At 38.8% G+C, this 27763-nt stretch overlaps 2 protein-coding genes across 2 annotated transcripts; both read left to right on the top strand.

Moving 5' to 3' along the window:
- RRH (retinal pigment epithelium-derived rhodopsin homolog) lies at positions 1-12582 on the top strand. The gene is made up of 7 exons (XM_009961865.2): positions 1-106; positions 6068-6258; positions 7880-7979; positions 8699-8852; positions 9215-9383; positions 11398-11576; positions 12477-12582. The coding sequence occupies exons 1-7, from the start codon at positions 1-3 to the stop codon at positions 12580-12582; spliced, it is 1005 nt and encodes a 334-aa protein (XP_009960167.1).
- A 1444-nt stretch (positions 12583-14026) lies between these two features.
- Positions 14027-26487, top strand: LRIT3 (leucine rich repeat, Ig-like and transmembrane domains 3). The gene is made up of 4 exons (XM_009961866.2): positions 14027-14142; positions 15389-15867; positions 24019-24324; positions 25424-26487. The coding sequence occupies exons 1-4, from the start codon at positions 14027-14029 to the stop codon at positions 26485-26487; spliced, it is 1965 nt and encodes a 654-aa protein (XP_009960168.2).
- Positions 26488-27763: the final 1276 nt, after the last annotated feature.

The raw sequence follows: 27763 nt of genomic DNA, 5'->3' as shown, positions 1-27763 counted from the left end.
ATGCATTGGAATGATTCATCCAATTCCTCAGAAAGTGACAATGAAGCTCATTCAGCCTTTACACAGACTGAGCACAACATAGTTGCAGCTTACTTAATAACAGCAGGTATGGGCATTGGCAAATTGTTGCGTAACTTTTTGAAATAGAACTGTAGATCGGAATGCTCATTTTGTGTAGTAACAGCGATGCTATTTCATTTTGTATTACACAAATGTCTGATGGCTTTTCTCCATAGTTTGCTGACAAGTTAGCAGTCAGCAAGCTGACTGAAGTGTGCAAAAACATCTAAGTTCTCTATATTTGAAGGTGGCGTTGTGTCTCAAAAAGTATATTTTGTTAATATGTAATTATAGAAGAGAGTGAGAATTAATTTCTGCCAGCTTGCAAAAGAGATAAAAATAGGGCATAGCAGTCACATCTTGCATTTTTCTGTGATGTGCTTGAAGCTATCTTGAGATTTCTCCTGGGCCACATGTTCGTAGTAGTATATGTGTAGTCTGAGCATGTAAGCGGGTGTCTGTCAGGGGGATGTAAGGGGAAGGGTTGGAATGTGACTTAGAGGGAGGGAGCTGGTCATTAATCAGAGAAGAGCAGACTCCAGTTGCAGCTGTATTTTTCACCGATGACACATTAGAAAAAGCACGCTGGAGGCTTGACATCGTGTTCATTCCCTGTGACTGCAATGGCCTTTGGCTAAACTTGAATGATTATGGAATTATTCTGTTTTCCTCGAAAACTTTCTCACTGATATAACCACAGCTGCTTCAGTAATGTTTTTCTGAAGCATTGAGTGATATAGCAATGAAATATGAACCTGACCAAAACCTGAAACCTGCTATGTTTAAAAACAGACCTTCTATACCTATATTATGGAAAATTAAATCAGTTTATAAAGACTTATTCATAGACTGTACAACACATTTTCTATGTTATAATTAGCTTTTAAAATACTTTAAGAGATTAATATACTTCAGGTTTATATGAAATAGTATTGCTGATGGTTGCATTTTATTTAGCGTATCTGAAGTGTGATCAGTATCAAATTGCTGTTCTGGTAAAGGGGGTATTTTTGAATGCAAAGGCAATACTTTATTTCAGGTTTTTAGAGAAATTGGTAGAACAGCTGCACAGATCAGTAGACTTGTTAAGAAGCTGTGGAAATGGATGGTGGTCAGGTATTGGCAGGCTAGATACACCCTGCAGTACTACCACAGTATTTTCAGGTGACCGGATCTGTTAGGTGCTGCAAATATGAATGATACTTGTTACATTTTAATTAAAATTGATTATGTTGTATGTAACAAGGTGGTCTTTTCGGATAGTTTGATCACTTGTTGTTAGGGATCAAAGCTATCATAGGTGATCAATGGGATTAGCCAGAATCAACCCAGCTCTTCTTTCTTAATCTTGCTTGAAAGTTAAATGTCTTGTCTTTTTTTTTTTTTCCCCCCCTCAAAAGAGGTTGGATGACTTTGTGGGTTTTGGGGGTTTTCTTTCCTTTTTTTTTTTTTTTTTTTTTAATTATAGTTGGGGGAGTCTAGTAGATCTTTCACCTGTAGCTTGGACTTTGCTTTCTTAACGAGGAATGTTTTTGATAGTAAGGTCTATAACATCTTTGAAAGTATGAATGATTGCTTTGCAAATGTCTTACCACAGCAAATCTCACATCTGGAAAATTTAAGCTGTGTTAATAAGCAGATATCTAAGAATAAGAATGAAGTACAGCTACTGTGTTCATGATTACGCTGCTTTTTAAAAGGTTTGAGTGCTTTTCTCTTTTGCAAATAATAGCTTTGTTTTCTGAGAAGGAGGTAATTGTTAAGTATTACACTCTACAGTGGTCAGTGTATTAATTTTAGTGATGACAACAGGGATACTCAAGCTGCGGGAAGCAATACTGCCTCATGGAAATCCTTGAGTTTGTAACGGTGAAATGCTTTCGTGTCGTTTTAAGATGCTAACTGGAAAAGTAAATTCCATGTTATATGCGGACCAAACCTTCGTTGTTTTGATGCTACTATCCATGTGTCTTGCTTAACTCTGTTAGGGCATGTATTTGCATTTTGTCTGCCTTTAGTATTCATTGCTTCTCTGGGAAGAAGGAAAATAAGAAATTCTTATGCTCTTGATCAGATGATGAGGTTTTTGTCTTCATCTTCACAAAATTACAAGGTTGAATTAAAGAAATACGGGAATAGTTGTCTAACCCTAAGATGCTTCACAGGCCAAGTGGCAGCATGTATGTGCTTTTTCTCAATCATGTGAGTTCTTCCCAGCTGATGATTTCAGGTTACTGAAAGTCTTGGGCTTGGTCTGCTCTCCATGCCCTCTTAAGAAATCATAGAATCATTTAGGTTGGAAAAGACCTTTAAGATCATTGAGTCCAACCGTTAACCTGTCCACCACTAAACCATGTCCCTAAGTGCCACATCCCCAAGTCTTGTAAATACATCCAGGGATGGTGACTCAACCACTTCCCTGGGCAGCCTGTTCCAATGCTTGACAACCCTTTCAGTGAAGAAGTTTTTCCTAATGTCCAAACTAAACCTCCCCTGGTTCAACTTGAGGCCATTTCCTCTCGTCCTGTTGCTTGTTACTTGGTAGAAGAGACTGACACCCACCTCGCTACAACCTCCTTTCAGGTGGTTGTAGAGACTGATAAGGTCTCCAGGCTCCTCTTCTCCGGGCTAAACGACCCCAGTTCCCTCAGCTACTCCTCATAAGACTTGTGCTCTGGACCCTTCACCAGATTTGTTGCTCTTCTAAGGGGCACTGCTTAACTGCTGCCTGGCGAAGCTTTGTTCTTCTACTTGAACTGATTGTCAGAAACGGGTAAGAGAGTATTTCTTGAATCTACATGGTTTTTCTCACTTTCTTCAAGATGGAATCCATCTTCTTTCTTACATTGTTGCTCCCTAGAACATTTTTTTTTTTTTGGCTGTATTAATTTATTTTAGTGAACTAAAATGTTTGAGAAATATAGGCTTAGCAATTTCCCACTTTCTCTTCCTTGTTTTGGTTTGGTTTGGTTCTCTCCCCTCTCACCCCACTTTATTTGAAGATTGGGCTCTGAAGCACTAAATTTGTGTCTAGCAGGATCTTTCCTTCCACCTGAGTATATGAGTTTACAGTCCTGTTGTATTTCTGATTTCATTCTTGGTAGCTGTAATATCTGTTAAAGCATGCCTCATAAGAAAACTGTACAGGTTTATAAACGTGTAATTCTATTTTGCTTCCTCTCTCCTGAGAGATGACATACTACCTGTCAACAGGAGAGCTGGCAGAACTGGCACTGAGAGGGCTTTTACTATGATATTGGTTTCAGATCAAATATCCAGGTCCCTGCTTTTGTTCACTTTAAGGGCTTGTAGCATCACAGTGTCATTCCTGAAATGTGTGAGTATATAAATGTGATAGGTGATGGCATCTGTGTGGCTATGCACCTCCAACATCACCTGTAATGTAATGTTTATGTACTAAGCAGGAGACTGGCACCTGGGAACAAATGTGCTTGGTGGTTTTCAAATGAGAATGGAAAGAGAGATAGCCAAGAATTAATTATAATCTTGCCTCGTTTGATTTTTGAAATTACCGAATCTGTTAAGAGCATTTCTGTAATGTAGGAGATTGGAACTGATTGATAAAATGTTGCAGTGAAACTCCTTGTGTTAGTTTCAGATACAATAAAAAAGGAACCAATTTACATAATTGGAATGGAGAAACTCCATTTAAAAACTGAAAAATCGGTGTTGTCCTTAGTGTCAGTTATCCAAAATATCATCTTTGTTATATTTTTATGTATGGTATTATGATTGCACTGGCTTGCTTTCTGCCCTTTTTCATGTCTGACATGGTATTAATGTAGCTCTTGCTGAGCACAGTGGTTCAGATGGTACCTCTGATGTGGATTTGATTCTAGAATGTCTGCCTCAGTTTAATGGACTGGGGTGTGTGCTGGTATTTGTAAATCTATGGATTCTGTTCCTGTGGACTGCCAATGATGGAGTCCACAGGACTTTCCATGATTTGAAGGAATCTTCATATCGATAGCAGTTGAAATCTTCAAAATTCAGCTGTAGAACTGAAGTGCTTGAAACTGATTCTTGCCCTTAGGTTTTCTAACCTTGCTGATTTGAAGTTAGTTTTTGAACTGCAGTATGTTTGTAGTCTCTTTATAAACTGATGTTAGAGATTTTTAACTCTGTGCTGCAGCATTGACAGTAATAGAAATGGAAGAACATTGTGTAATACTTAAAAACCTTATTGCCGTTTCTAAGAGGCGTGTCAGCAAAAGTTGAACTGTGCGTGTCAGGTTTTTGATGGAGCTAACAGAGGAATAGAAATCCAATCAGAGAAGGTGATAGATTGCCAGGGGACTGGAGCAGGATGGGCAGTGACTGTGAAAGAAGATGGGTCAGCTTTTGGAAGTCCACATTCAGTATGACAGCCATTCACTAAAAGTCCTTGCAGAATTATGCTTCAGATCTGTGATGATGAAAACTACGGCGTTTTGATTCATAGGTGAAACTTTCCAAACAAACAAACAAAAAAAAAAAAAAGAAAAATTCTGAGGGACATTTCCATGAATAATGTGCTGTTAGACTTTTACCAAAATAACATTCCACTTGTAATTTAAGGTGCCCAGGCTATACAAACATTTGTAAGTTTAGGATTTGGTGCAGTGATACTGTAACAGCTGTGCTAGACTAGGAGTCTACAAACAGCTTAAAAATTCCTGTTATTGTTTACAAATTACTTATTTAGTGTTGGAATTCTCCATTTGATTGATAAGACTGTGAGTCTTTCTCTGCTGAGGTGCAAGGGGGAGTTTTTAACCTTATTAGCTATTTATTAATGGCTTGTATTAATAATGGGTTAGTAAAAGTTTAGCGGATGGGAGTTTGCTCTGGGTATCTCTGCAACAGGCTAGAGTCTGAAGAGAATAAAACCACCACAACAAAACCCCCTGTTTTTATGGGAGTGCTGTGTAAACTCCCTCCAAAAGCCATGCAGTAGGCTTTGGCTAGGAAGGAGGAATAGCAGGAGAAGAGGAGGATCTGGAGATTTTAATCTAGGTCACCAGAATCAGAAAAAGCTTGCTGATGCACAGGGTCCTGAAGAGTGTCCTGAGCACCTTGAAGAGCATTAAGTCCAATGCAAATTTCAGAGGGATTGGACATGAAGCTGGGAGAAGGTACATTTTAGCTTTAGTACTACATTTCTTACAACTCTTGGTCTGCTGACAATTTCTTGTGTTGCTTGATAGTAGACTTCAGACACAGTTTGAGTCAAGCCAGACCAAAGAGACTTAAAAAACACAGGTTAGCAAGGCAGGAGCAAGTTTGGTCCAGAGCTGGACTTTTACCATGGCTGTGACACAGCCCTAGAGCTTGTCAGGTGGAGGAAATAGCTTTGGTGCAGGCCACTGCGTCAGGCTGTGCAGATCATGCAGACTGCTTGACAAGGCTTAGAAAATACAATTTGCAGCAACCTGAGCCAACTCTGATGCTTGCAAAGAATTGGAACCTCATGAGCAGAGAGGAGAATTAGTCTGGGATAGTGGTAGCAAAGTCAAAGCTTCTGTATTCCTTTTGCCCATGATTATTGTCTGAATGCACAGAGGAAGCTCTTGGCTGAGAAAGGAAGCTCTTGGGTGGTGGCAGGGGCTTTCTACTAGATCAGGAGCATCATAAGCTCCACACTTTTGCCAGTCACCAACCTGCATTCTTTTTGCCATGGAAGACATCACTGTACTTGGTGGCTGGAGTGTTTGAATTGTAATCCTAGATGCTTTTGAATTTCTGCTGTGCTGCTAAGTCCCAGGTTCGGCAAAATGCTCCACTTTTGACCATTACTGAATCCAAGTGAAAGTTACCTGATTGGAAAAGCTTTTCTCTCCTTCCTTCTTGCCTTGCAAAGAAATGTCTATTCTCTTTGCAAAATTGTGCTTGACTGAATATAAAACTTTTTAGGACTTGGGTATTACAATAGGCTGTGTTTTCTTCTGCATGTGTATACTAGCTGGTGTGTATCTTTTGTAAAGTTTCTCTTTTTCTGTTTTTACAGGAGTGATAAGCATTTTCAGTAACATTGTTGTGTTAGGCATCTTTGTTAAGTACAAAGAGCTTCGGACAGCAACCAACGCAATTATTATCAACTTGGCTTTTACTGACATTGGTGTTAGTGGCATTGGTTACCCTATGTCTGCTGCCTCAGACCTGCATGGAAGCTGGAAATTTGGATATATTGGATGCCAGGTATTGCAATTCAGTCAGAGATAAAGTTTTGAGCACTTAAAAGCACTCTGAGAAATAAGTAGTAGCTCTACCTGATATTAATTCTTTTAAGAGGTAAGATGGAGATGCAAAATTTGACTCTAGCCCTGAAGTTGATGTTTTGTAATGTCAACAATTTCTGGATATAGGATTTCATGGGAATTTCATTCCAAACTTACATTTATAATCCGAAAACGTTAAAGTGTAACCTTATATTTATCCTTTAGTGACTTAAAAATAGCTTTAAGAAGGCTTAGGAAATTAAATCCCCCAAATGAGGAAGGTTATAGTAGCACGTGCACATTTGATGACTTATTTGATAGTTAAAAGACTTTAGATGTGGCTACTGTTTTGATGAAGAGCTTGACAGATCTTAATGAGTTCTGCTTGGCAAATACATGTTCTTTTGGATGGGACTATCAGGATATCCAAAATGAAGGCCTGCAAGGCTATTGGTCTCCATTAAAGATTTAGCCTAGTTTTAGCTGTCTATTTTTAAAAATAGAATGACTGAAAAATTATACTTCCATAGCAGAGAGATGGTGCCCTTTGCATGTTGCGTACTGTGATTTAAATCTACTTTTTAAAAAGACTCTTGGGCTTAAGTGCCTGGGAAAATGAGTGGTAATGTGAAGGTGGATGCTGAAAATGTGACTCAAGGAGCGTATTAGCAACACTATACATTTTAGACCTTTATATAATGGATGTTTATAACAATCTGACATCACTTGGGTACACATTCATTTAAAGCTCAAAATTCAGTCACTGTTTGACAGGAAACCTTACTTTTAACATCTTTGGATCTAGACTGACTTGTAGTGGGTTGAAGTTGATGCGAAATCTCACTACCAATGCTTTGGGAGTTGAGATCACTTGAAGCACAACTCATGGCAACATAAAACAGATGAATCCTGTGAACTGAGGTGGCGGAATATCATGTGGTTCTAGTACTGGCAGCACATGGCCTGGCACAGGGCTCTGTATTTCTGGGGTGCCAGTGGAAACAGCCCTCCCAGTCATCCTTCCTGGTCAGGCTGCCCATGGGATGACTGGGCAGATGCATTTAGAGCATGTTGGGATTGCAATGTATGCCACTCTGTTCAGTAGATCTGACACATGGAAAAATGGGGGCCGATGAGGAAAATCAGCATACCGTACTTGTGGAGTAAGTGTGGTTATACAACAGAGGAAAGAGGGACAATTCAGGACCTCACTTTTGCTGAAGCTGTAACTTTTTTTTATGAATCAAACGCTCCTCAGGTTTCTTTAATGTATGTTGAGAACATGAAGTGATTCCCACCCAGAACTCTTTATCTCTGAATCACAAAATTTACTTATTGAAGTATGGTGTTTGCCTTTTAGACTGCTGTCTTTAGGATTTCTGATGTGCACACAAGCATGTTGCTTTTGAAATGTTTAATTTTGAGTGAGCCAGCTCCAAATTGCCTGCATTGAATTAGTTCCTTCAGTACCTTGCTTATGGAAGAGAATACTGACTGAATGTGATGTATAGTAGTGCCTTTGATTCAGTCCACAAATTTGTGCTTATAGCTTTGAAAGATTTCTCAGAAAGGGTTTGTTTGTTTGTTTGTTTTAATTTCAGATCTATGCTGCCTTAAATATCTTTTTTGGCATGGCGAGTATTGGTTTGCTCACTGTTGTTGCAGTTGACCGTTACCTGACGATCTGCAGGCCTGATATAGGTACCGTACTTATAGTCAAAAATTGTTTGCTATTTGGCTTCTATGAAATAAGATTCTACCTGTATTGTTTTTTCATGAATGACTCCATAATTACAGGGGTGGGCATAATCTGAATTGAGGGCATGATCCTATAGTACTTGGTTAAGTAAATTGTCTAGTTGGTATGGGTGGTACTGCTTGTGAAAGTGAAAATTTCACAATTAGGCTGTTACTGTGTTTACAAGTTGTATTTTCATGGCTGTTTCCAGTCTTTAGAGGACCACATCTATCTACAAAAGCCTCTAGCTGTGGGAGGTTTTGGCCTCTGCCAAGCAGGTGTGTGCCTCTAGTGTTGTCTTAACGCCATACTGGATGTTTTTCTCTCTCCTCTGTTACAGCTGTATTGTAACAGTTAATTCCTCCTCCCGCAATTGTGCAAAGATGTACTTGAATGCATTGTTGCATAATAAGCTTTTTTGGAATGGGGTTAGGATTAGACATTGCCTGTACGCTGTGGGTTGGAATGGGTGATGGTATTTAAGTGGCATTAGAGGTTGGAAAGCTTGGGATGTCATTCAGCAGAATGAAACAGGTATGCCACAGTGTTCAGGGGTGTTGGCCTTTGAAAGGATCATTATTGACCTGGTATGTGCTTGCTGGAAGCCATTTGTCATTGAAGTTCAACACTGGAAAGAAGCAAAAGATGACAATGTTTTGTGATTGTATGTGCTTGGCCACAGGAAGAAGAATGACTACTCGTAGCTATGCCACTCTAATCCTTGCTGCTTGGATAAATGCAGTCTTTTGGGCTTCCATGCCTACTGTAGGCTGGGCTAGCTACGCTCCGGATCCAACTGGAGCAACGTGCACAGTAAATTGGAGGAAAAATGATGTGTAAGATTCCCTTTCACCCTTTCTTTTAAATTTGCTGTCTCATTGGAGGCTACAACTATTTAATTCACCACTATATGAGCATAACTTCTTCTTTCTGAAGTATGAAGCCTAATTTATAAAAATAATTTTAAAACAATGGAAATAATACAGAGCAGTTCTAGAAAAACGTAGGAATTGAGCCATGCTTGAAAACTGCAAGACTTGTAGTTGCTAGTAAAAAGCCTGAAGCTGAAGAAAATTTTCCTAATTCTTTAAAAGCTTGTTTTAAAATTTCATAATCAAAACAAAGTATCAAATTCTTTAGTAACTTATCCTGGTTGGCTATTTGTAAGTTACTGTGTTTTGTTTTTCTGTCTTATCAGGTCCTTTGTTTCCTACACAATGAGTGTAATTGCTGTTAATTTTGTTGTACCCTTAACAGTCATGTTTTACTGTTATTACAATGTTTCCCGGACAATGAAACAGTATGCCAGCAGTAACTGCCTGGAGAGCATCAACATAGATTGGTCTGACCAAGTAGACGTGACAAAGGTATGGTAAATAAGGGCATGTTTTGTTTTAAGAATGTTCTTTTGTGTTAAATTTTTGGGGGCAAAAGTAACAGCGCAGCCTTTTAAGCATTTCTGTTTCCTACATTCCCCCTTTTCCACTACATATTAACTGAAATTTAGCCTTGGTGAAAACTCTTGTCTTGACTTATAACACTAGATTCTTTACTTTTGGCCTAATACTCTTTCCAGATGATTAGCTACTTTGAAGGCTGGGAACAATGTGAGCTTTCCTTGCCTCTGCCCTCTGTCATTACATAGAAATGTACCTCAGAAGTGTCCTAGGAAGACTTTCACTGTTTGTGTCTGCAAAGTCCTTAGGCTTTCTGCTAGGTTCATGGGTGTACCTGGTCTGAAATGGATTGGCCAGCTCTAATTTGAACTCGTGGCCTAGAAATGAAACTGCCTTTCCAAGCTCCCGAGCTGTGTGATTCTGATCCCTTGTTCTTCTCACTCTGTCGAGCTTATCTTCCTTATGTAAACAGTAGCAAATGTGAGTTATGGCATAAAATTGTATTTCCTGCCTGGAAGGTTGACATTCTTTTAATGTATAAAAGTCCTTGAGAAGTCTTGAAGTTCACTAGCTCCTTTGATTCTGTGTAAAGGTATGATTTATGTTTGGGCATGATAAAAATGTGACAGAGAATTGGATAGAAGAGTATGTACATATGCTTTTGAATTACTTATCAATGCAAACTTAACATTCCCTGTGCTCTTCTGAAGAACTTTCAGAGTGCTTGAAATTGAGGATTCAGTTACAAATTTAGACTCACATTTGTGAAGAAAACGCATTTTTCCTGTTTTGCAGTTGCAGACACTAAGTTATATTTAAAAATTAAAAAACAAAACAAAACCTGAAGCTTTTGGAGTTAAGCAGTATCCTTCTCTAGAACTGGACTGCTTGCTTTTCCACAAATTAGCATCTTCTAAGCTTTCTATGCACCGAACAAACTTCTAAACGAAGTGTTCTTTCTTTACATTGTTATCAATAGGTATTGAGTTCATATTTAACTAGAAATCTTCTGTGGGGAGGGTCACTGCTTGTTTATTGGTCATACTCTAGAACACCTCATACAAAGTAGCCATTTACTTCTTGTTTCTCATTTTGTTCATCACCGAAAGACTGAATAAGGGGATAGGTAAACAACACGAGGGAGTCCTGTACATACAAAAGTCCTGCGGTTTGGTTTGATTTTTCTAGTGATTTGGTTTGTCCTCTCAATTAATTTGAGATTTCCATTCCAGTTTCCATTACTGATTCACATCCCTGACAAAAGACAAAAGCCTCTCCTACCCTCCCACTACCCCCAGTTTGTCACTGTTCAGTTCTAGCTGTGGCATGGAGTGTTCTGGGGTGTGAGCCCCAAGATGCCCAGATCGCTCTCTCTGACAGGCAGGCAGAGAAGACATAACTGCTCAGATATCTCCTCAGTATGATGCTTGAACATGGCTATCATGCTTCATTAAACCAAGCAGATGCCTCTGGGTTCCTTAAGTAAATGGACTGAGCCTTTGTGTCCTAGAACATTTACTTTGGTTTATTTAACTGTACCATAGTTAAGCCTTATGAAACATTTTTATTAACAGCCTTGTTAAATGTTTGGCTTAGATTTTTCTCTCTGTTCATATTTATTGTTTGTAATAGCACCCCAGAGTGACCTGTTATGGTGGTCATAATTCATGTGCGAAGTTCTTTCTGACCATTTAAACTTCTGATGGGCAGATTTAACATGATCAGTAGTGCTGACTGTGAAGGAAGATTGTATGTAATGAAATAACAGCATGCCAAAATACATGGCAGTGTGATGTGCTATTAAATACCCAAAGTGACATTTCAGTAGAACCTGTCAAAATTTGTCAGATGTGCTTGGTTACTTGTTGCTATTTGGTTCTGGGTAGCTGTATTTTCACACAGATGCATGTGCTTTTGAGGTTAGGTCGTGAGGTCTTCATCTTCAGGTAATACTGGTTATGTGTCTGTTCCTCTTGTTTTACAGATGTCAGTTGTGATGATTGTAATGTTCTTGGTGGCATGGTCTCCTTATTCTATTGTGTGTTTATGGTCTTCCTTTGGAGACCCAAAGAAAATTTCTCCTGCAATGGCCATCATAGCTCCTCTGTTTGCAAAATCTTCCACATTCTATAATCCCTGCATTTATGTCATTGCAAACAAAAAGTAAGTGTTCCTAATTTAGTACCAATCTACTTCATGATTTTAGCATATCATCTAACTATAGACTGATCGTCTGTAAAATATGACAAACTGATTAGCAAAGAGATTAAATGGTAAGGTCTACCAAAGATGACCATTTGGGCAGGAAAGCCTGAAAACATTGCTTTGATCATCAGAACATACTGAACTGATAAAGATTTTTTGAGAGCACATTAACAGAACTCTTGTAAGAGTTTTGAAAGTCCCTTTGTGGTTTCTCAAAGGGACTCGGTACAGAATTTGGGTTGCATTAGCAGTAGACTAGTTTTAATGACTGTGGCCAAAATGCAGCTTAGTGACATGTAACTTTTGCAGATTTCCTTGCTTGATTTGGGATGTGTCATATTCTGATTAGGATGGATTGACACTTTCTGTTAAAGTAAATAGGCTAAGCCTGTCCTTCTGTTTTGAGAAGCATATCAAATGCTCTAACCAAGCCAGTGCCTCTGACTGAGAACTAGGTTTTGCAAAGAGGTGTCCTTCCTTTCTGTACTACCAACTGAGAAGCAGAGCCTATGATCTCTGTCTAGGTGAACTTATCTGATCCTGCTGAGTCACTGAAAACCCATCTAATTTTTCCCACATTCTGTAAGTTTGTCTTTGTCATGGGTATACCCTGTCCTGAGATAAGCAAAAGCTTCTGTGACCCCTGTTGTAGAAGAAACACTGAACTTAACTGAATTATTCCTGTACATGGAAATGAAAAATACTCAGGTCCTTTTGAATTCCAAACACACCATTTTTTATTAAATTTTACTAAAATTGAAGGCTGTTGTAATACTTAAGGCCAGCTTACCCAGTTTTTCTTCGTATTTGGCTCTGCAGCTAACAATCTTTCTGCTTTCCCTTCCTTGTCTTTTGCAGGTTTCGGAGGGCAATACTGGCAATGGTGCGCTGTCAGACAAGACAGGAGATAACTATAAACAATGCCTTGCCCATGAGTGTATCTCAAAGTGCACTGACATCATAGAACTCGTGTCATTTGCCTGCATAAGTTACATGGAAAGGAGTGAAATCTGGGTTGAAGTTAATTAATCTTTTGGAATAGTAATCTGTCCCAGCCAGCCAGCTGTTTTCTGTTAATGACAGTAATCTTTTTAGATAGGTTAAGAAGACAAAAATACAAAACCCACAAAGACATTAGCTTTTGAGAGTGAGGTTTGTTGGCCCAATACGTCTGCCCCAAATAAAAAAGGCCAGTGAAGTGGTCGCTGTGACTCTTAGAGGGTTGGACAAGGTGGCACAGGGGCAGGGAGAGACTGAAGCAGGACGTGCTTAGGTTCAGTAGCATAGATTTTGCACCTGTAATTCCTTCCATGAATTACTTTCTCTCAACTTCCCTTGAAAGTTTTCCAAACTGGAAATATTCTGGATTCTCCCTGTGTAAATATATTTCTATACCAATTGTCCATGTTGATATGCTTTGCAAAGTTCTGTTTCTGTGAATATGTTAAGATATCAAAATATCTAGCCAAACCCTAAAGAACCTGTTATCAGCTTTCAGGATTTTGAAGGGGTTTCAGATATTTGATGTATTTTTAAAGTTCTGGCTCACACAACCAAATGAATTTGTAGGAAAATCCACTTTTATTTTAGTAGTGGTACATTTCCAGTGCTTGTGACTGCACAGCAAATCCTGGAAATGAGGCAAAGTGCACCCTAAAGCTTGACTTTCTGATCTTTTCTTATAATTTCTAAGTCAAGCTCGTGGTTATATAGGTCTGTTGTGTAATTAAAAAAAATACCTTTGGTGATGTGAGCGGTGGATTTATTGAGGATGGAAAAGAGGCTGTGTATAGATCTATTTATGAATGGTAGTATATGCACTCTTGATGATTCTCAGATTTTGAGAATAAATATCTTCTGTTATTATGTATGCATGCATCTGAAGTTTGGCTTTGCAGTGTGTAACTTATTTAAAATATATGTGGGTTTTTTTTGGTAAAAACCTGTTTTTACAGGATTTTTTAAGCGCTCTGGAATCTAGGCTTCCTATTAATTTGTAATTTTTAGTATTAAAGAAAATGCCATGCAATATCCTCATGCTGTGCTAGATTTCCTTCAGGAACCTTGGAACACTTTATGGACAGTAACTGATGCATTGCCTCTTGGAAGGAGCAAAGAGATATTTTATTACATACTAACCCTACAAGCTACATGTTAAAACAGCCTTGAAACATGCTGGGTACGATTTGAAACGGAGTGTGTTCTTCTGACAGAATAAAGAATGAGCTGGTTTAACTGATCCCTTTCAGGATACATTTGAAGGTTAAGCAACTACAGATCTCAGCTAATCTGATGTAATCTGCTGTTACTAAATGGATGTCTACATTCACATTTGTAGCATACTGCACATGAGTGCCTAGGAATAAAGTTTTCAAATTTTTTCATATCAGTTCTGCTGGGAGGAAGCCATGTATCTGTTTATTTTCTTCTACTTCCTAATGAGCTTTTTCGAAGAAGTGCATGGTTTTTGTCCTTCACAATGCACTTGCGTTTACCATGGCAGAAGTGATGGCACTGGAACAAGGTATATATTTTATTGTTTGCTATACAAGGCAATTTATAAGGAAAAGGGTTGAAGGAATTGGGAATAACCTTCACGTACATTGCAAATTAGTTCTAGCGTAGTTGAAATAAAGGTGTATTTTACACTGAGGTTATATGGCTAGCAGCGTTCCTGAATAGGAGCAGATGGTGATTATGGCTTTGTACTTAGCAAATAGCTACTCTAAATCTACAGTTTTTGCAGAAGGCAATTTCTTTCTGTTCTATGATTTTCCTACTATTGTAATGTTCTTTCTATTTCTACAAACTGGTTTTCTACTGTAAGATGATTCTGGTTGAAATAAATACAGTAGGTTTTTTATTATTATTATTTTTATTTTTTTTTAATCTGCAGCAAAATCATAATTTTTGGTAATAAAGAGGTTAATTTGAAATTTTGTGATCTGTGTATTGTCATGATGGGATGTACTTTTTGTCACTGCTAGATGTTTTGTGACAATAAGTAGTATAAAACTGCATGAGGAGAAAGTAAAGTAGAGGAAGAATATAGGGAAAAGGGGGAGAAAATTAAAGATAGGCTTATTGAGGGGAGGGGAATCTTCAAGCTGAAATATGCAAACAATATACCCCAAAGAAACGGAAACAAATCGATTGTTGATAGTGCTGGGAAATCAACGGGAGCAGAATGTTCTTAGCACCTCTAAAAAGCAGGTCATTTCTATGTAGACACCAGAAAGAGGGCTAGAAAGCTCTCCTTTAGAGAAACAAGCTAACAATTTCAATTTTCAGTCTGTTCTGAAAGGTAAATCTAGACACATACTTTGAACTTTCATCATGCAGAAAAATTAGAAATTAGTAATCCAATATTCTGAATTTTAGTAAATCAGATGGCAAGCAGTTCCCACTTGAGATACATGCATGTGTAATTCCTTATACAACGACTTCTGTTTTTTGGTTGTCAATAGAATGATGTGCGGAAGATGGTGCTTTCATGCTTTAGAAAAAAGGAAATCTGGATTTCATGCGAACGTATCATTGCTGTTTTGTATTCTTTTTTTCTTTAGAAACTCCACGTTTGTCTTTTCAGTTTTTAAATGCAGAGGACTGATCTTGATTTCACATTGTTTATTTTGCTAGTAGTGTTGCAGAAAGTAATAGCATTTGCATTTAAATCTGAAATACAAAGTTCTGATAAAGAAATGCCGTGTGCTGTCTCTTTTTTTTTTTTTTTTTTTTTTTTTTTTTTTTTACATTTTTTTTGATGCTAGGTCTGTGCTCTGTAATGATCCTGACATGTATGAGATCCCTGTGAATGTTCCTGTGGATACTGTAAAACTTCGTATAGAGAAAACTGTCATACGAAGGATTCCAACTGAAGCCTTTTACTACCTAGTAGATCTCAAATACCTGTGGGTAACTTACAACTGTGTAGCCAACATTGATATCAGCAGCTTCTATAACTTGAAACAACTGCATGAGCTACGGCTGGATGGTAATCTGCTCTCGACTTTCCCTTGGGAATCACTGGCAGAGATGCCCAACCTACGGACTCTTGATTTACACAACAATAAAGTGACCAGCATTCCTGCTGATGCTGGCCGGTACCTGAGAAACCTCACCTACCTGGACATATCCAGCAACAAGCTAACCACCTTGCCATCAGACTTGATGGACATTTGGCCCCCCTTCTCAGAAGCTGTCCTGTCCAAGAACACAGACATTGCAGTGACCCAGAGAGTCATTTTGGGTAGGTTAAACAGCCTGTCTCATTCCTTATTAAAAGGTGCCTAAATGTTAAGCTGCAAGTGAGAGCAGGTAGGGCATCAGCCTGGGATTCAGGAGAGTAAGTCAGTCTTCTGGTTTGTTCTGTGATTATTTATTTATTTATTTTCTGTTGATGACAGAAAACTATAGAATGAAGATAGTGGCCTTCATGTTTGTTGTTATCTCAAGGTTATAAAACTGAAGTAAAATCTATGAGATTCTGTTCTACAGGAATACAGGCCATATGGAGCATTCAGTATCCATGTAAATGCAGGACTTACAAAAGTTGTGGGTTTGATGACATTTCCCTCGTCACTGTATAAGGTTACTACTGCAAGCATATCCATTTGCAACTTTTTTTTTCCAGTGGCTCACAAGCCAAACAAGTAGTTAGGGTTGATGCTGGTATGAAGCCTGTTCTGAGACACAGTGCTGCAGATAGTGTTGGTGGCTCAAGAGAGGGCAACTCTGCTCTCCGCATGACTCCTGTTGAACTTGCTTTGCTTTAAAGCTGACTGATTATCCCAATTTACATACTGAAAATGAGAGAGAGAATAGGAATCTGATCCCTACAACTTCACAGTACTGTTTATAGTATTTAAGGTAAGTATTTAAGAATAGTTTGGCCAGACTCTGATTTTTATTTTTTTTCATAATTTTATTCCATCTCTCTAGTATACCATCACCTCATTTCTGTCTGCGACTTTGTGCTTTATCTTACACTTTCTGTCCACTTCCTAGTCTTGCAGGTAACCCCTTTCTTGTCTGCAATCTCAGAACATGACTGGAACAGCTCTATCAATAGTGTTCTCTTCTGTCACCATTTATATATAAGTGCATCTTTTGATATTTTTGTAGTGTAGCGTAGCAGGTGGAAGGGAGGAGAACCAGCTGGTTCTCTCTGCTGCAGTAGTTCTATACACACTGGTAAAGATCTGCCCTGCATTGTACCACCCAGTATTTCCAATTTCTTGATCTAAACCCCCTCTATTCAGTGTTCATTTGTTCAACTGCTTTGTTTCACAACAGAAGGTGCAATTTGAAACTCTCATTCAGGTGAGATTGTATGTAACTTAATAGATGCAAGTAGGCTGAATAAGTTCCACACAGAGATGGTAACTGCAGGTTTGTAGAATTAATAGGATCTTTATTTATTCAGGATTTAAAAAAAAAAAAAAAAAAAAAAAGATGTAAAAGTAAGTCCAGCTCAGCACCCCTTTCCCTGTCCCCATACCAAAGGCTACGGGATGCACTAAATTAGGAGCTGACTGTGCTAGATCTAATCCTCCTGATGATCTCATGTGGGAGTCCCAGAGGTTATTTGGTTTCCTTGTCTTACACAGCCCTCAGCACTTAAAAAAAACCCAACCCAACCCAAAAGAAACAAACAAAAAAACCCCAATACAACCCCCCCCCCCAAACCCATACACACTCTTCTCTTCTTCCCTTCCTGTGGCAACTATCTGCAGGCTTTGTTGGTGCAGGCAGTTTACTGGCCTCCTCTAGTCCTGGCAAACCCTCTGGTGCCAGCACTCAGTTCTCTAGATGTGTGGGATGTGATCTTTGAGTCATTTTCATTTATGAACTGCAACTGCGTTTGAACACAGACCTCCAGAGCTGGGTCCAAACAGCACCTTGCTTTTTTTTTTTTTTTTAGTGTTACGTGCCAAGAAAGGCTCTGTGCAGTCATTATAGATTTGGATTTGAGAAGGCAAAGTGCCAGGTAGTGCTTTCATTGTGGTGTGTTGACTAACTCTACCTTAGCTAAGCTGTGAATAATTAGCTGTATTTTCTTTCATTGATATCATAGCCTTCTGATGAGCATATCTCAATGCAGACAGGCTGTGCTTGCTCTATAGGAAACTCTGTAGTGAATAAGGAAATATCCCCTTCCTCTGGGGTTAGAAAGCACAGTGCTCTTTATGTCATGGGTTACTTTGACAAGCTTACTTAATCTCCACTAAGTGTTAGTTTTATTACCTGTATTACTGGAGCTTGCAAAGTGTAGATATGCCGCTCTCACTGCCAGAGGCTCATCCTTAGGTTGCTGTTGATGGACTGTTACAAAGCAGTTGATTTTCAGGAATGAATGGTTGATAGAAACTATCAGGCTAGAAATATGACCTAGGAGTTGAAATGTCTCTATAATGCTCCAACCATAGGAGATGTCGGCTTAGGACAACAGGGCCAAGATGTGCTCTGTGACATTGCTTCCTCTCTGACACCCCTTCTTGTCTCTACTGGATTTGCTGGGGCCTGAGGGGGGAGAAATGTATCCCATAGATACTCTCCTCCTCCTCTTCCTCCTCGGTGTAGATAAGAATCACAGAGGTATGTGACCAGGAAGGATTTTGAAAAGGCCTCTAGCCTCCTGGGATGCAGATCCAGGTGAACTGAACCGTTCTGGTTAAGTCAGTGCTGTTCTTAAAGCCTGTGGTCAGACCATTCCAGAGCTTTCTCTGGTAACCTCTTCCAGTGCTTATCTATCAGGATAGTGAGAAAGTTTCTCTTAATATCTAACCTCAATCTCCCTTACTGCAAACTAAGCTGATTATCTCTTGTCCTACATGAGATGGATATACAGAAAAACTAATTACTATCTCTTATAGTAACCTTTCATGCCTTTTCCTTCCCTGTTTGCCACCTTAACTAATCACACCATTTCTTTCACCAGTTTCTTATACAATGAAAGGGGTTTTTTGAAATTTCCTACCATAGTTAATTTTTCCCTTTGAAGTCCTTTGGGTTTTTTAAAAAAGGTTTCTCTTAAAATGGGATGCCCACAATTGCACACTTTGGTGCTCAAGAGTGTCCCATGTGCTCCAGCTGTTCTCTGTGGGAGCATTCAGGCTGACCTTTGTGCTGAAACCCAGAGCAAATAAATGCTGTTTTTGTCTAGTCAGGAAAACAGCAGTCCGATTCTACTTAGTATAAGCAGTTATAGCTTGAGCTGGTTTCTTTACTAGTTCTGGCAAAACAAGATTGTCACTTGTATTGAATTAACAAGATCAACAACAGCAAAGACCCCAACTCAAATGTTTATGCATATGCATTTTTTTAACACCAGGAGGCAATTTTATCTTCAGTGTCTTGACTGAGCATCAGGAAGGTTGCATGTAAGAGAAAGTTCAGTTTCCCCATGTTTACTTCAAGGACTCTTGGAGGAGCCATGGACTACTTTTGCCAGGGGACTGGCAGGTTAGCATTTCCTTATTCCAATTCATATTCTCTGTAATTACAGGTTTGGTTTTTTAATTACCTCCTGCTGTATGATGTTTCTCCATGTGGATACTATGCAAAATTAAAGAGGGTCAGGGAAGGATTCCTGGCCCTACGGCCAAGTGTCTCACTCTGACTCTCATCCACACAGTTTAGGGCCAGCTCTCTTTAAAGCTGTTTGCCTGTTCCACGCTTTGTGAGATTTAGCCCTTGGTTTTCCGTGGGCTCTACAGGGTGCTGCAGTGATCTTAAAATGTAACTGTGTGGGTGGGGGTGTCTTTTCTTCAGTTCAAACTGCTTGAAGTAATGTGAGAATTGTACTGCAACCCATAGAATTGTGCTTTTCTAATATAAAATAGCAAGGGTTTGTTGTATACCTGGTGGACTGACAGACATGCAGGGTAGTTTGGAGGATGCTGCACTTATGTTGGGGGCAAGAACAGGATAGAGAGAGCTGTCCTTGGTGTGATCTCATCCGTAAGCCTTTTGGGGACCAACCCCGGGAGTGTGAACTGGCCCTGGAGCCACGTCTGGCTTTGTGTTGGAGAACAAACTTTGGAACAGTTCAAAACAAAGCTGTGGAGTGAGCTGGCAGTTAAGCAGTGGAAATGATTGAGAGTCCAGTGTGTGAGTTCATCCGTGGCCTCTCTTGGTTACTTCTGGAGCTATAGCCTAATACTTTGATCAAAATCACAGCTAAGTTTCAGCATTGGCTGCTGTACAGAGATGGAAATTTCTGGCGTGGATTTTCCATATGGAAAATTGTATCTAGTGAGTCACTGAGAGGAACAGAGGAATCCAGGATTTGATAGAGTGACAGTTAGATGAGATCTTGCCTCTGTTGCATGTAGAGGTGCCAAAAATTCAAAATGCTGCAGGTCCGTCAGGCTCCCAGCTGTTATACTGGGCCACTGGGTAGATGCTGCTTTTCCTGAAACCACTCCCTAGCAATTACTATGTGTAGGAAACACTGGGACCACTGCGGGAAGTGGGCTTTACTGTTTAGAACCATGGATCAAAAATTTTGCAGCTTCAGTTCCAAGAGAGCCTTGGGTAGGTTGGCCCAAGCTATGGTGAATATTTCAATATTCAATATTTCATATACTGCCATTTTACAGCAACTGAAAAGCAGATTATTATACAAGTTATGGTCTGAGACTGGTTACTGATTTACAAAGGAAATTTCACTGATAGCTATTTTGAATGCTAAAGTCCATATTGACACAGCATGGGGAAACCCTGCTTACTGAGAAGGCTGCAAAAATATGCATGCACAGACACACATATACATATATTTGCCATTGTACATGCAAGCATACATATAAATGTGTGAGTGTAAATTTAAAATATGCTTGATCTAGGATAAAGAAAGTTTTTTAGAGTAATTTATAATCCATATTTTATGTTAAAATACACTGCATTGGTATATTGCAATGCATAAATGTTTGTTTTGCTTTGGTTAGTATTTCTTTCTCGGGTCAAGAAGCTGCCTTAATATTTCTACAAAGAATCCAGGATTTATAAAGACTTGGTGTTCCATCAGATACACATGCTGTTGGAGACTTATCATTATTTTTATTTTCTTTTCTAAGGAATTTCTTCTCCTGAGGGGATTCCATCTCATTCCTTTATTAAAGTGCTCAATTTTTTCCAATTTCTTATTTTTTTCTTTTTTTTGGAAGATTTTCTTCATTCTTTCATGTGTTTGTTCTCACTTTTACCATCTTGTAAACACAAGCTGTTGAATTTCAGAATGCCCTTTGTAGTTTGAAAACTAGGTTTACATTCCCATTTCTATTCTCTTCAATAGCTAACTGAAATGTAATCAAATTCAGTGTTTTATCCTTGCTTCCAACTCAATAGTGCTTTCATCTTTTCATTTTGGGAATTCACATGACTTGATGACTTACAAGGGCTGTACAAGTTTACTAAAAGTAACGTGAATACTGTCAGATATTGGCAAGACACAAGTAAATAGAAGGGATGAGCTGTGGAGACAAACAAGAAATTCCTGTAGCTGTATATATTATATGTATTTGTATAAGTCCTCCTTCTTTAGCCACTTGCACTGGGAAGTATGATGGGTGGGGGAGATGAGGTGACTAACTGAAATAAGTCTTTCTTTGCACTAAGGCACAGAAATACAGAGTCTTCTGGGACTACAGCTTTCTTCTGAAGCTGAAACCAGGCTTTCAGAATGATCTCTGATAGTCAAACCTGTGTCCTAGACTGGACTAAACAACCATACAAGCTAAGAGCTGTCCATCTTTGCTTCATCATTCCTTCTATTCTGTCAATTTCTGATACTCACTGTAGCAACTTTGGTTCTTCTTTGAGACACTGGGAGAATATGAAAGCCATGTATTTATATATACTAGGAAAAATTTCTTCACCAAAAGGGTTGTCAAACATTGGAACAGGCTGCCCAGGGAAGTGATAGAGTCACCATCACTGGAGATGTTTAAAGGACGTGTAGATGTGACACTTAAGGATGTGGTTTAGTGGTGGACTTGGCAGTGTTAGGTTTACGATTGGACTCTGTCTTCTTAAAGGTCTTTTCCAACCAGAATCATAGAATCGCAGAATGGTTTGTGTTGGGAAGAACCTCAAAGATCACCCAGTTCCAACCCCCCCTGCAATGGGCAGGGACACCTTCCACTAGATCAGGTCGCTCAAATCCCCATCCAATCTGGGCTGCTAGTAGTATTAGAAACCATAATGAACCCCATCCTTTCCTGCAGTAAAGCTTATAGGATGCAGAAAGGTTGCAGAAGAAATATTTTCAGTAGTATTCAATGTAAGGGAGAATCTGCTGCCTGGTATGTGGGATAGGAGCCCCACTGATGCTGCAGATCTGTCCTGATTGACACTGTGGACCCAGAGTTCCTGCCCTGCTGCCTGCTTGTAGCACAGCTGCCTCATGCTTCTGTCCTTTAGATAGCACTGAGGCCATGCTGGGGGTTCACGTGCATTTTAGCAGCATTCCTTACGGAGGAACCCTGGAAGTTGAGGCCTTGTTTCAAGGGGATCCTGTCTTCCCTCTTACACCTTAGGGGAATTTAATTTTTAAATGCTCATATAGTCTCCTTCTTAACATAGTGAGGAAAATTGACCCCTTACAAACAAGTGACAATAAAAAAAATAAATTACTGGAACATTGTCTCTAACTACAGACTAAAGCTTGCCTAATTTAAAAGATGAGCAGAGATAGTTACATACATGTGCTTAATTGGGCAGAATTTTTATGAGCACAAACAGTTGATGTGCCTAGACACATAGAAAACAGTCAGATGGTATTTCTTTTGCTTATGAATATGTGTGAAATTCATACAAGAAAAATTTTTATATTTTGGAGGTTATTTTTTCTTTTTCTTTTTTTTTTTTTTTCCCAAAGAAAAGCAGTTGCTGCTACAGTTTCCTTGATTTCTCCTCCTCTGTTCCAGCAGGCAATAAGTAGTGAATAGATGCAAAATCTCTTATGTCTGGAAGGGGTGAAATTGGATTGTGATGTCAAAGTCATGGAATCTCTTCAGGTCAAGTCTTGTTTTAAAGAGCGGGGATTAATTGGGGTTTACCACAGTTTTAACCAATCACTGCCATCATGCTTAAAATAACCTAATCTTGGTCAGGCGATAAAAGGAAGCAGTAGTTAATTATTCATGTATTCTTTCATCTACAGGTTTCTTCTGGAAAAAAAAAAGCAGAATTTTTCTGTTAGCTGTTTTGATAATTCCTAAAAATACACACTGAACAATATTAGCAGTGTTTCAGGTTTTTTTTCTTTTAATTTTAGTTTAATTAATATGACTTGTCCACTGCACTGATCAGTAAATTCAATAGTGAGGGGTTCTTGCATACCATCCCTTGTTTCAGACTGTAAGTTCTGTTTATTGTTAATATTAAAAAAAAAAATGAAAAAGATATGCCCCGAAGTATAAGTCAAGTGAGAAAATATTAGAACTCATGAGTGAAATGCTTTTACTTGGTGAAGCTGCTGGTGCTCTATGAAGGTCAAAATAGCAGAGTAATCAATACCAGCTGAGGATTTAGACTTACATTCCTCAGAAATGGCTACCCTCTTTCACCATAATAAGTTCACCAAGAGGGAGAAGCCTCTCATTCTCAAAGACTTTGGAATCAAGAACCAAATGTTATAGTCTCTAATAGAAGAGGAGAGATAGCATTCTTGTGTGCCATCATAAAAATATTGTAGTCATCATCTTTTTCCAGGGTCCTTCCAATTTTCTACTCTTCTGCTATTCTTTTTGAATGTATTTCAGAGGTTGTCCTAAATTGAAGCCAGATTTCTAAGAATATTGCTGTAGTTCAGAGCCAGATAAGAATTTCATTGGCCTAAAGCTTTTTGTCCTTAGCCTTTATCCTTTTTTTCAAGGGGCAGAGATGTTGGTGTAAGCTCTAAACCCTTAAATCATGTTCTCTGCAAGCATTGAAAAAAAGGATCTGAGAACTGTAAGAGCCCAAAGAAGGACTAAGAGCAGAGGAGAGTGACAGGATGCAATAGCCCTGAGAAGCTACTGAAGCCCTCAGAAGGCACGTAAAAAATGTATCATCCATTTTAAGACATCCTTTCAAAATGTTACTTCCTAGATAAATAGCAAAGTTAAGGAAAGATAGTGCTAGTATATGACTATGCTCCTGTGGACTTCTGTGAAGAAAAAGTTTAGCTTAATAAACATTCATACTTCCTCACCTCTTCCAAAACTCCCCCACCAATTAGCAAAACACAAATCACAAATTGAGAGAAAATATTCACTGAGAATAAGTCCATGGTTCTCCTTGCTTGTACTTGGCGGTAGTCATGTGTCATGCTGCAATCACAGTATCCATACATTGCCTGCCAACATTATTATTTCTTTTTTTTTTCTTTTCCTCCCCTCTTCCCTCTCTGCTTCAGGTTTGCAGGACAACCCATGGTTTTGTGACTGTCGCATTTCAAAGCTAATTGAATTTTCCAAAATTGTGGACAACTCACTTGTACTTCTTGATCCATTGGTTTCATGTAGTGGACCTGAAAGCCTGGCAGGAATCTTCTTCCAGAGAGCTGAGTTAGAGCAGTGTCTTAAACCATCCGTGATGACATCAGCGACAAAAATCACTTCCCCGCTGGGAAGCAACGTTCTGCTACGCTGCGATGCGACAGGGTACCCAACACCGCAGCTTACTTGGACTAGGTCAGACAATATACCAGTGAACTATACAGGTATAATTGCTCTTTTATAGGAAATGGGAGAGCCTGATATTGTTGGGTTGCTTGTACTTTGAGATCTTTATAAAGAGTAACAATGGACCAGGTGTTGCACCAGCTGTTGCACAGATACAAGTGCCAGCTTGTGATGAAATTCTTTGTCTGGGTCTGAACAGGTCCAACAGACTGTCTTGATTCTGGATGTGGTCTGTGATAGGAACAATGTGCATGGAAGGGGAAAACAGCTGAAGCAGGTGAAGGATAAAGGAAAGTGAAGGTTGGGATAGTTGGGCCCTAACTCAGAGGCTGAAAAGCAGAAAGGAGAATTTGTTACTGGAAACTCCTTTTTGGTTGAAAATGTTCATGTTAAAAAAGCTAGTGAGGCCATAACTGAGCCACTTAAAACTCAGCACTGTAAACATAGGATTTTCCAAAATTGCGTTTTCTATGTTATTTGCAAATGTTTATTGTTTATTTACAACACCCATCTTGAATGCTGAAGAGGCTGTGATTTTTCTGATATTATTCTAGCTGCTATGATAGATATTTATGCAGTAACTTAAATATAAAGAATATTTCTTGCTAATGCCAAGTAGTTGGCAGTTATCTTAAATCATAGGTCTGAAGAAGGTAATAGTCCAAAGTACTGAAATATCTTAAGAGAAAGGTAATTTCCAAAAATGTTTTAAATGGCTAGTGTGTTCAGTGTCATTTGAAGACAGTAAGCCTTGTATTTCCTAGTCATTTAACAGCTTTCAGATATTTGATTTCTGTTTATGTGGTTTTGTTTTACTTAGTGAAACTGCAGATTATATTGTAATTCCTCCAGGCATTCAATTCCATTTTGACCCAAGCTGAGCACTTTTCTGTAATAATATAATATAGCAGGGAGTTCCCCAGTTTATGTGTGGAGTTTGGATTGGTTTTCTTTTCTTTGTTTGTTTGGTAGGGCTTCTTTGTTTGGGTTTTTGTTTTTGTTTGTTTGTTTGTTTGTTTTTTAAAGTGTAATACATGTGAATTCTTCTGTCTGAAATAAGGGAAGAAGTAGTCTAATAATGTTTACTTTCTCTTTAGCTCCCTTTTATAATGTGTTACTCTTTGCATTTTCCTGTAGTAATTCAAGAAACACCTGGAGAGGGTGTCAGATGGTCCATAATAAGCTTGACAGGGATTTCATACAAGGATGCAGGAGAATACAGATGTAAAGCCAAGAACTTAGCAGGAATGTCAGAAGCTGCTGTTACTGTCACAGTGGTTGGTGTAGTTACTACAACTGTGTCACCACAGAAGTATGGAAGGAAGCAAGAGGCAGAGAGACAGAATACCACTCAGGAGGAATCCAAGCAGGAACCTGAGAGGACAACCACACCTCTTCCCACCACACCAACTACCACAGCACTGACTAGCACTGAAAGATCAACGAGCATCAGGTTTACTGACAAGAAGCAATCCAGACCCATGTCTGATGGAAAGAAATATTCGAAGGCAGTGACAAATGGAAACAAAAAGCAGACTGGGGAGATAAGCAAGAAAGGTGAGGAGACTTCACTGAATACAGAAGGTATTGCTGAGCAAAATGTTACTGTAAAGAACCTAAGAGTGATCAGTGAAACTGATGAAAGAGTGACCTTAACTTGGAAAACTGTCAATGCCACAAGCAACTCTGCAGTGACTGTGTTATATTCGAAGTATGGTGAGAAAGATATGTTGCCTCTGAGCACTGATTCTAGCAAAAACAAAGTCACAATTGATGGTTTGCAACCTAGTACTCAATATATGGCATGTGTCTCACCCAAAGGAGTGCCACCTACAAAAGAGCAGTGCATTATTTTCTCCACTGATAGGTTAAATGACGAAAGCAGCTCTCAGTTTTCTATTCTGATAGTGGCCAGCAGTGCAGCATGTGTGGTTATTTTACCTTTGATATTTTTCTTGCTCTACAAAGTTATCAAACTTCATGTGAAACCAAAAAGTGCAAAGGAAGCTGACCTTGCAAAAGAGACCTATGTGAAATTTGAAACGCTGTCTCTGAAGCCTCGAGCAGTGAATGCAGGAGAGCAGCTCTGGGCACGAAGGTACACAGGCGAGTCAGAAAGACTTCTCCTTTGTTCCAGGTCAAGCATGGATTCTCAAATGACCTTCAAAAGTGAGGGCTCTAGGTCTGAGTATCTCTGTTGAACATGGGTTAGAGTGGAGGAGATGGAGTATACAATAGGTAAAATTAATCCAAAATGATGATACTGCATCTGGAAGCAGGTTGGTGCTAGGTGGTGGTCAGAATATATTATCTGATGTAATGCAGTCTGCTGGATGGGTAGGATGGTGGGTAGAAAGGCGAATAGAAGAAAAATGTTGCCTGTTTTCTTTTTTCATGTTTGTAACTTTGGATGTAAAAGAATGTTTTTCTTCAAAAGATAAATACAGCATGAAGTGGTTGCCTGATTAAATATCTTCTATTTTTTGTTTTCATTAAAACATCATTCTGATTGATGTGCTAGTTGCATGTCTCAAACATTAATCACAACCCTCAAAAATGATGTACTTAAAAATAATAGGAAAACAATTTAAACTACTTCTATCGAGGTCAAAACTTCATTTGAAAATACAAGTTTTCTTCTGACATCAGCTTGTGCTTTGAGATGTCATACAGTTCTGTTTGTACAGTGTCCTGAACTGAAAGTGATCTCAGGCCAGTCAAGGCTGAAGCTAGGTAGCCACAGCTTATGGACTCTTGAGAGGTACAATACACATCATATTGTCGTGTTGCAGATGCTATGGCAAAGGAGCTTCTTTAGTATTCTGAAGCTCACATAGGATAGCACTTTGAGTAGCTCTGGAGAGATACTAGATATTAATAGTGTTAATTTACATCAAATGATCTTGTTGCAAAATCTCAGCCTTAGAATTTACTTGGATGCATATGTCTATATACCTCAATTTCAGAAATCTCTGTGCAGAAAAGTTTGTGGTACTGTGTAACACAACACATACTCTTATATACCTATATATTACGTAGGTATTGCACAATATTATGTACTACACTGTAGTAATACAATACATTTTGAGATCCAGTAAGAGGAGATCTTGTGCTCAGGTCGTGTATGATGTGTAATGAAGTTCAATGAGCATAGTGAAAGTGCATCGTGAGCATGCTTCCCGATGTTTAAACAAAATCAGGTATTAATAGTAATGGTGAATGCAGAATTGCCTATTAATGATAATAATGAATTGTCTATTCTGAGGCTGCTTTTTTATTGCCTGAAGTAAATAACAGAGTTTTTATTGTTTTAAGAGATTATGATTAGGAGTATGTATGAATTGAGAACCACAGTTTTTCCTAAAAATTACAGCTGCATTGTTTTCTTAGACCTTTCTATGCCTAGAAGAACTGTTTGTTTTGCTATGAAACTGAGAATCTTCTCTTTCCAGAGGAAGAAATATTATTCAAAGCTAC

Source organism: Leptosomus discolor, chromosome 4 (assembly GCF_034619465.1).
Source record: "Leptosomus discolor isolate bLepDis1 chromosome 4, bLepDis1.hap2, whole genome shotgun sequence".
In the NCBI taxonomy this organism is placed as follows: Eukaryota; Metazoa; Chordata; class Aves; order Leptosomiformes; family Leptosomidae; genus Leptosomus; species Leptosomus discolor.
Note: the sequence above shows the minus strand (reverse complement) of the source record. Positions and strands in the feature narration are given on the sequence as shown.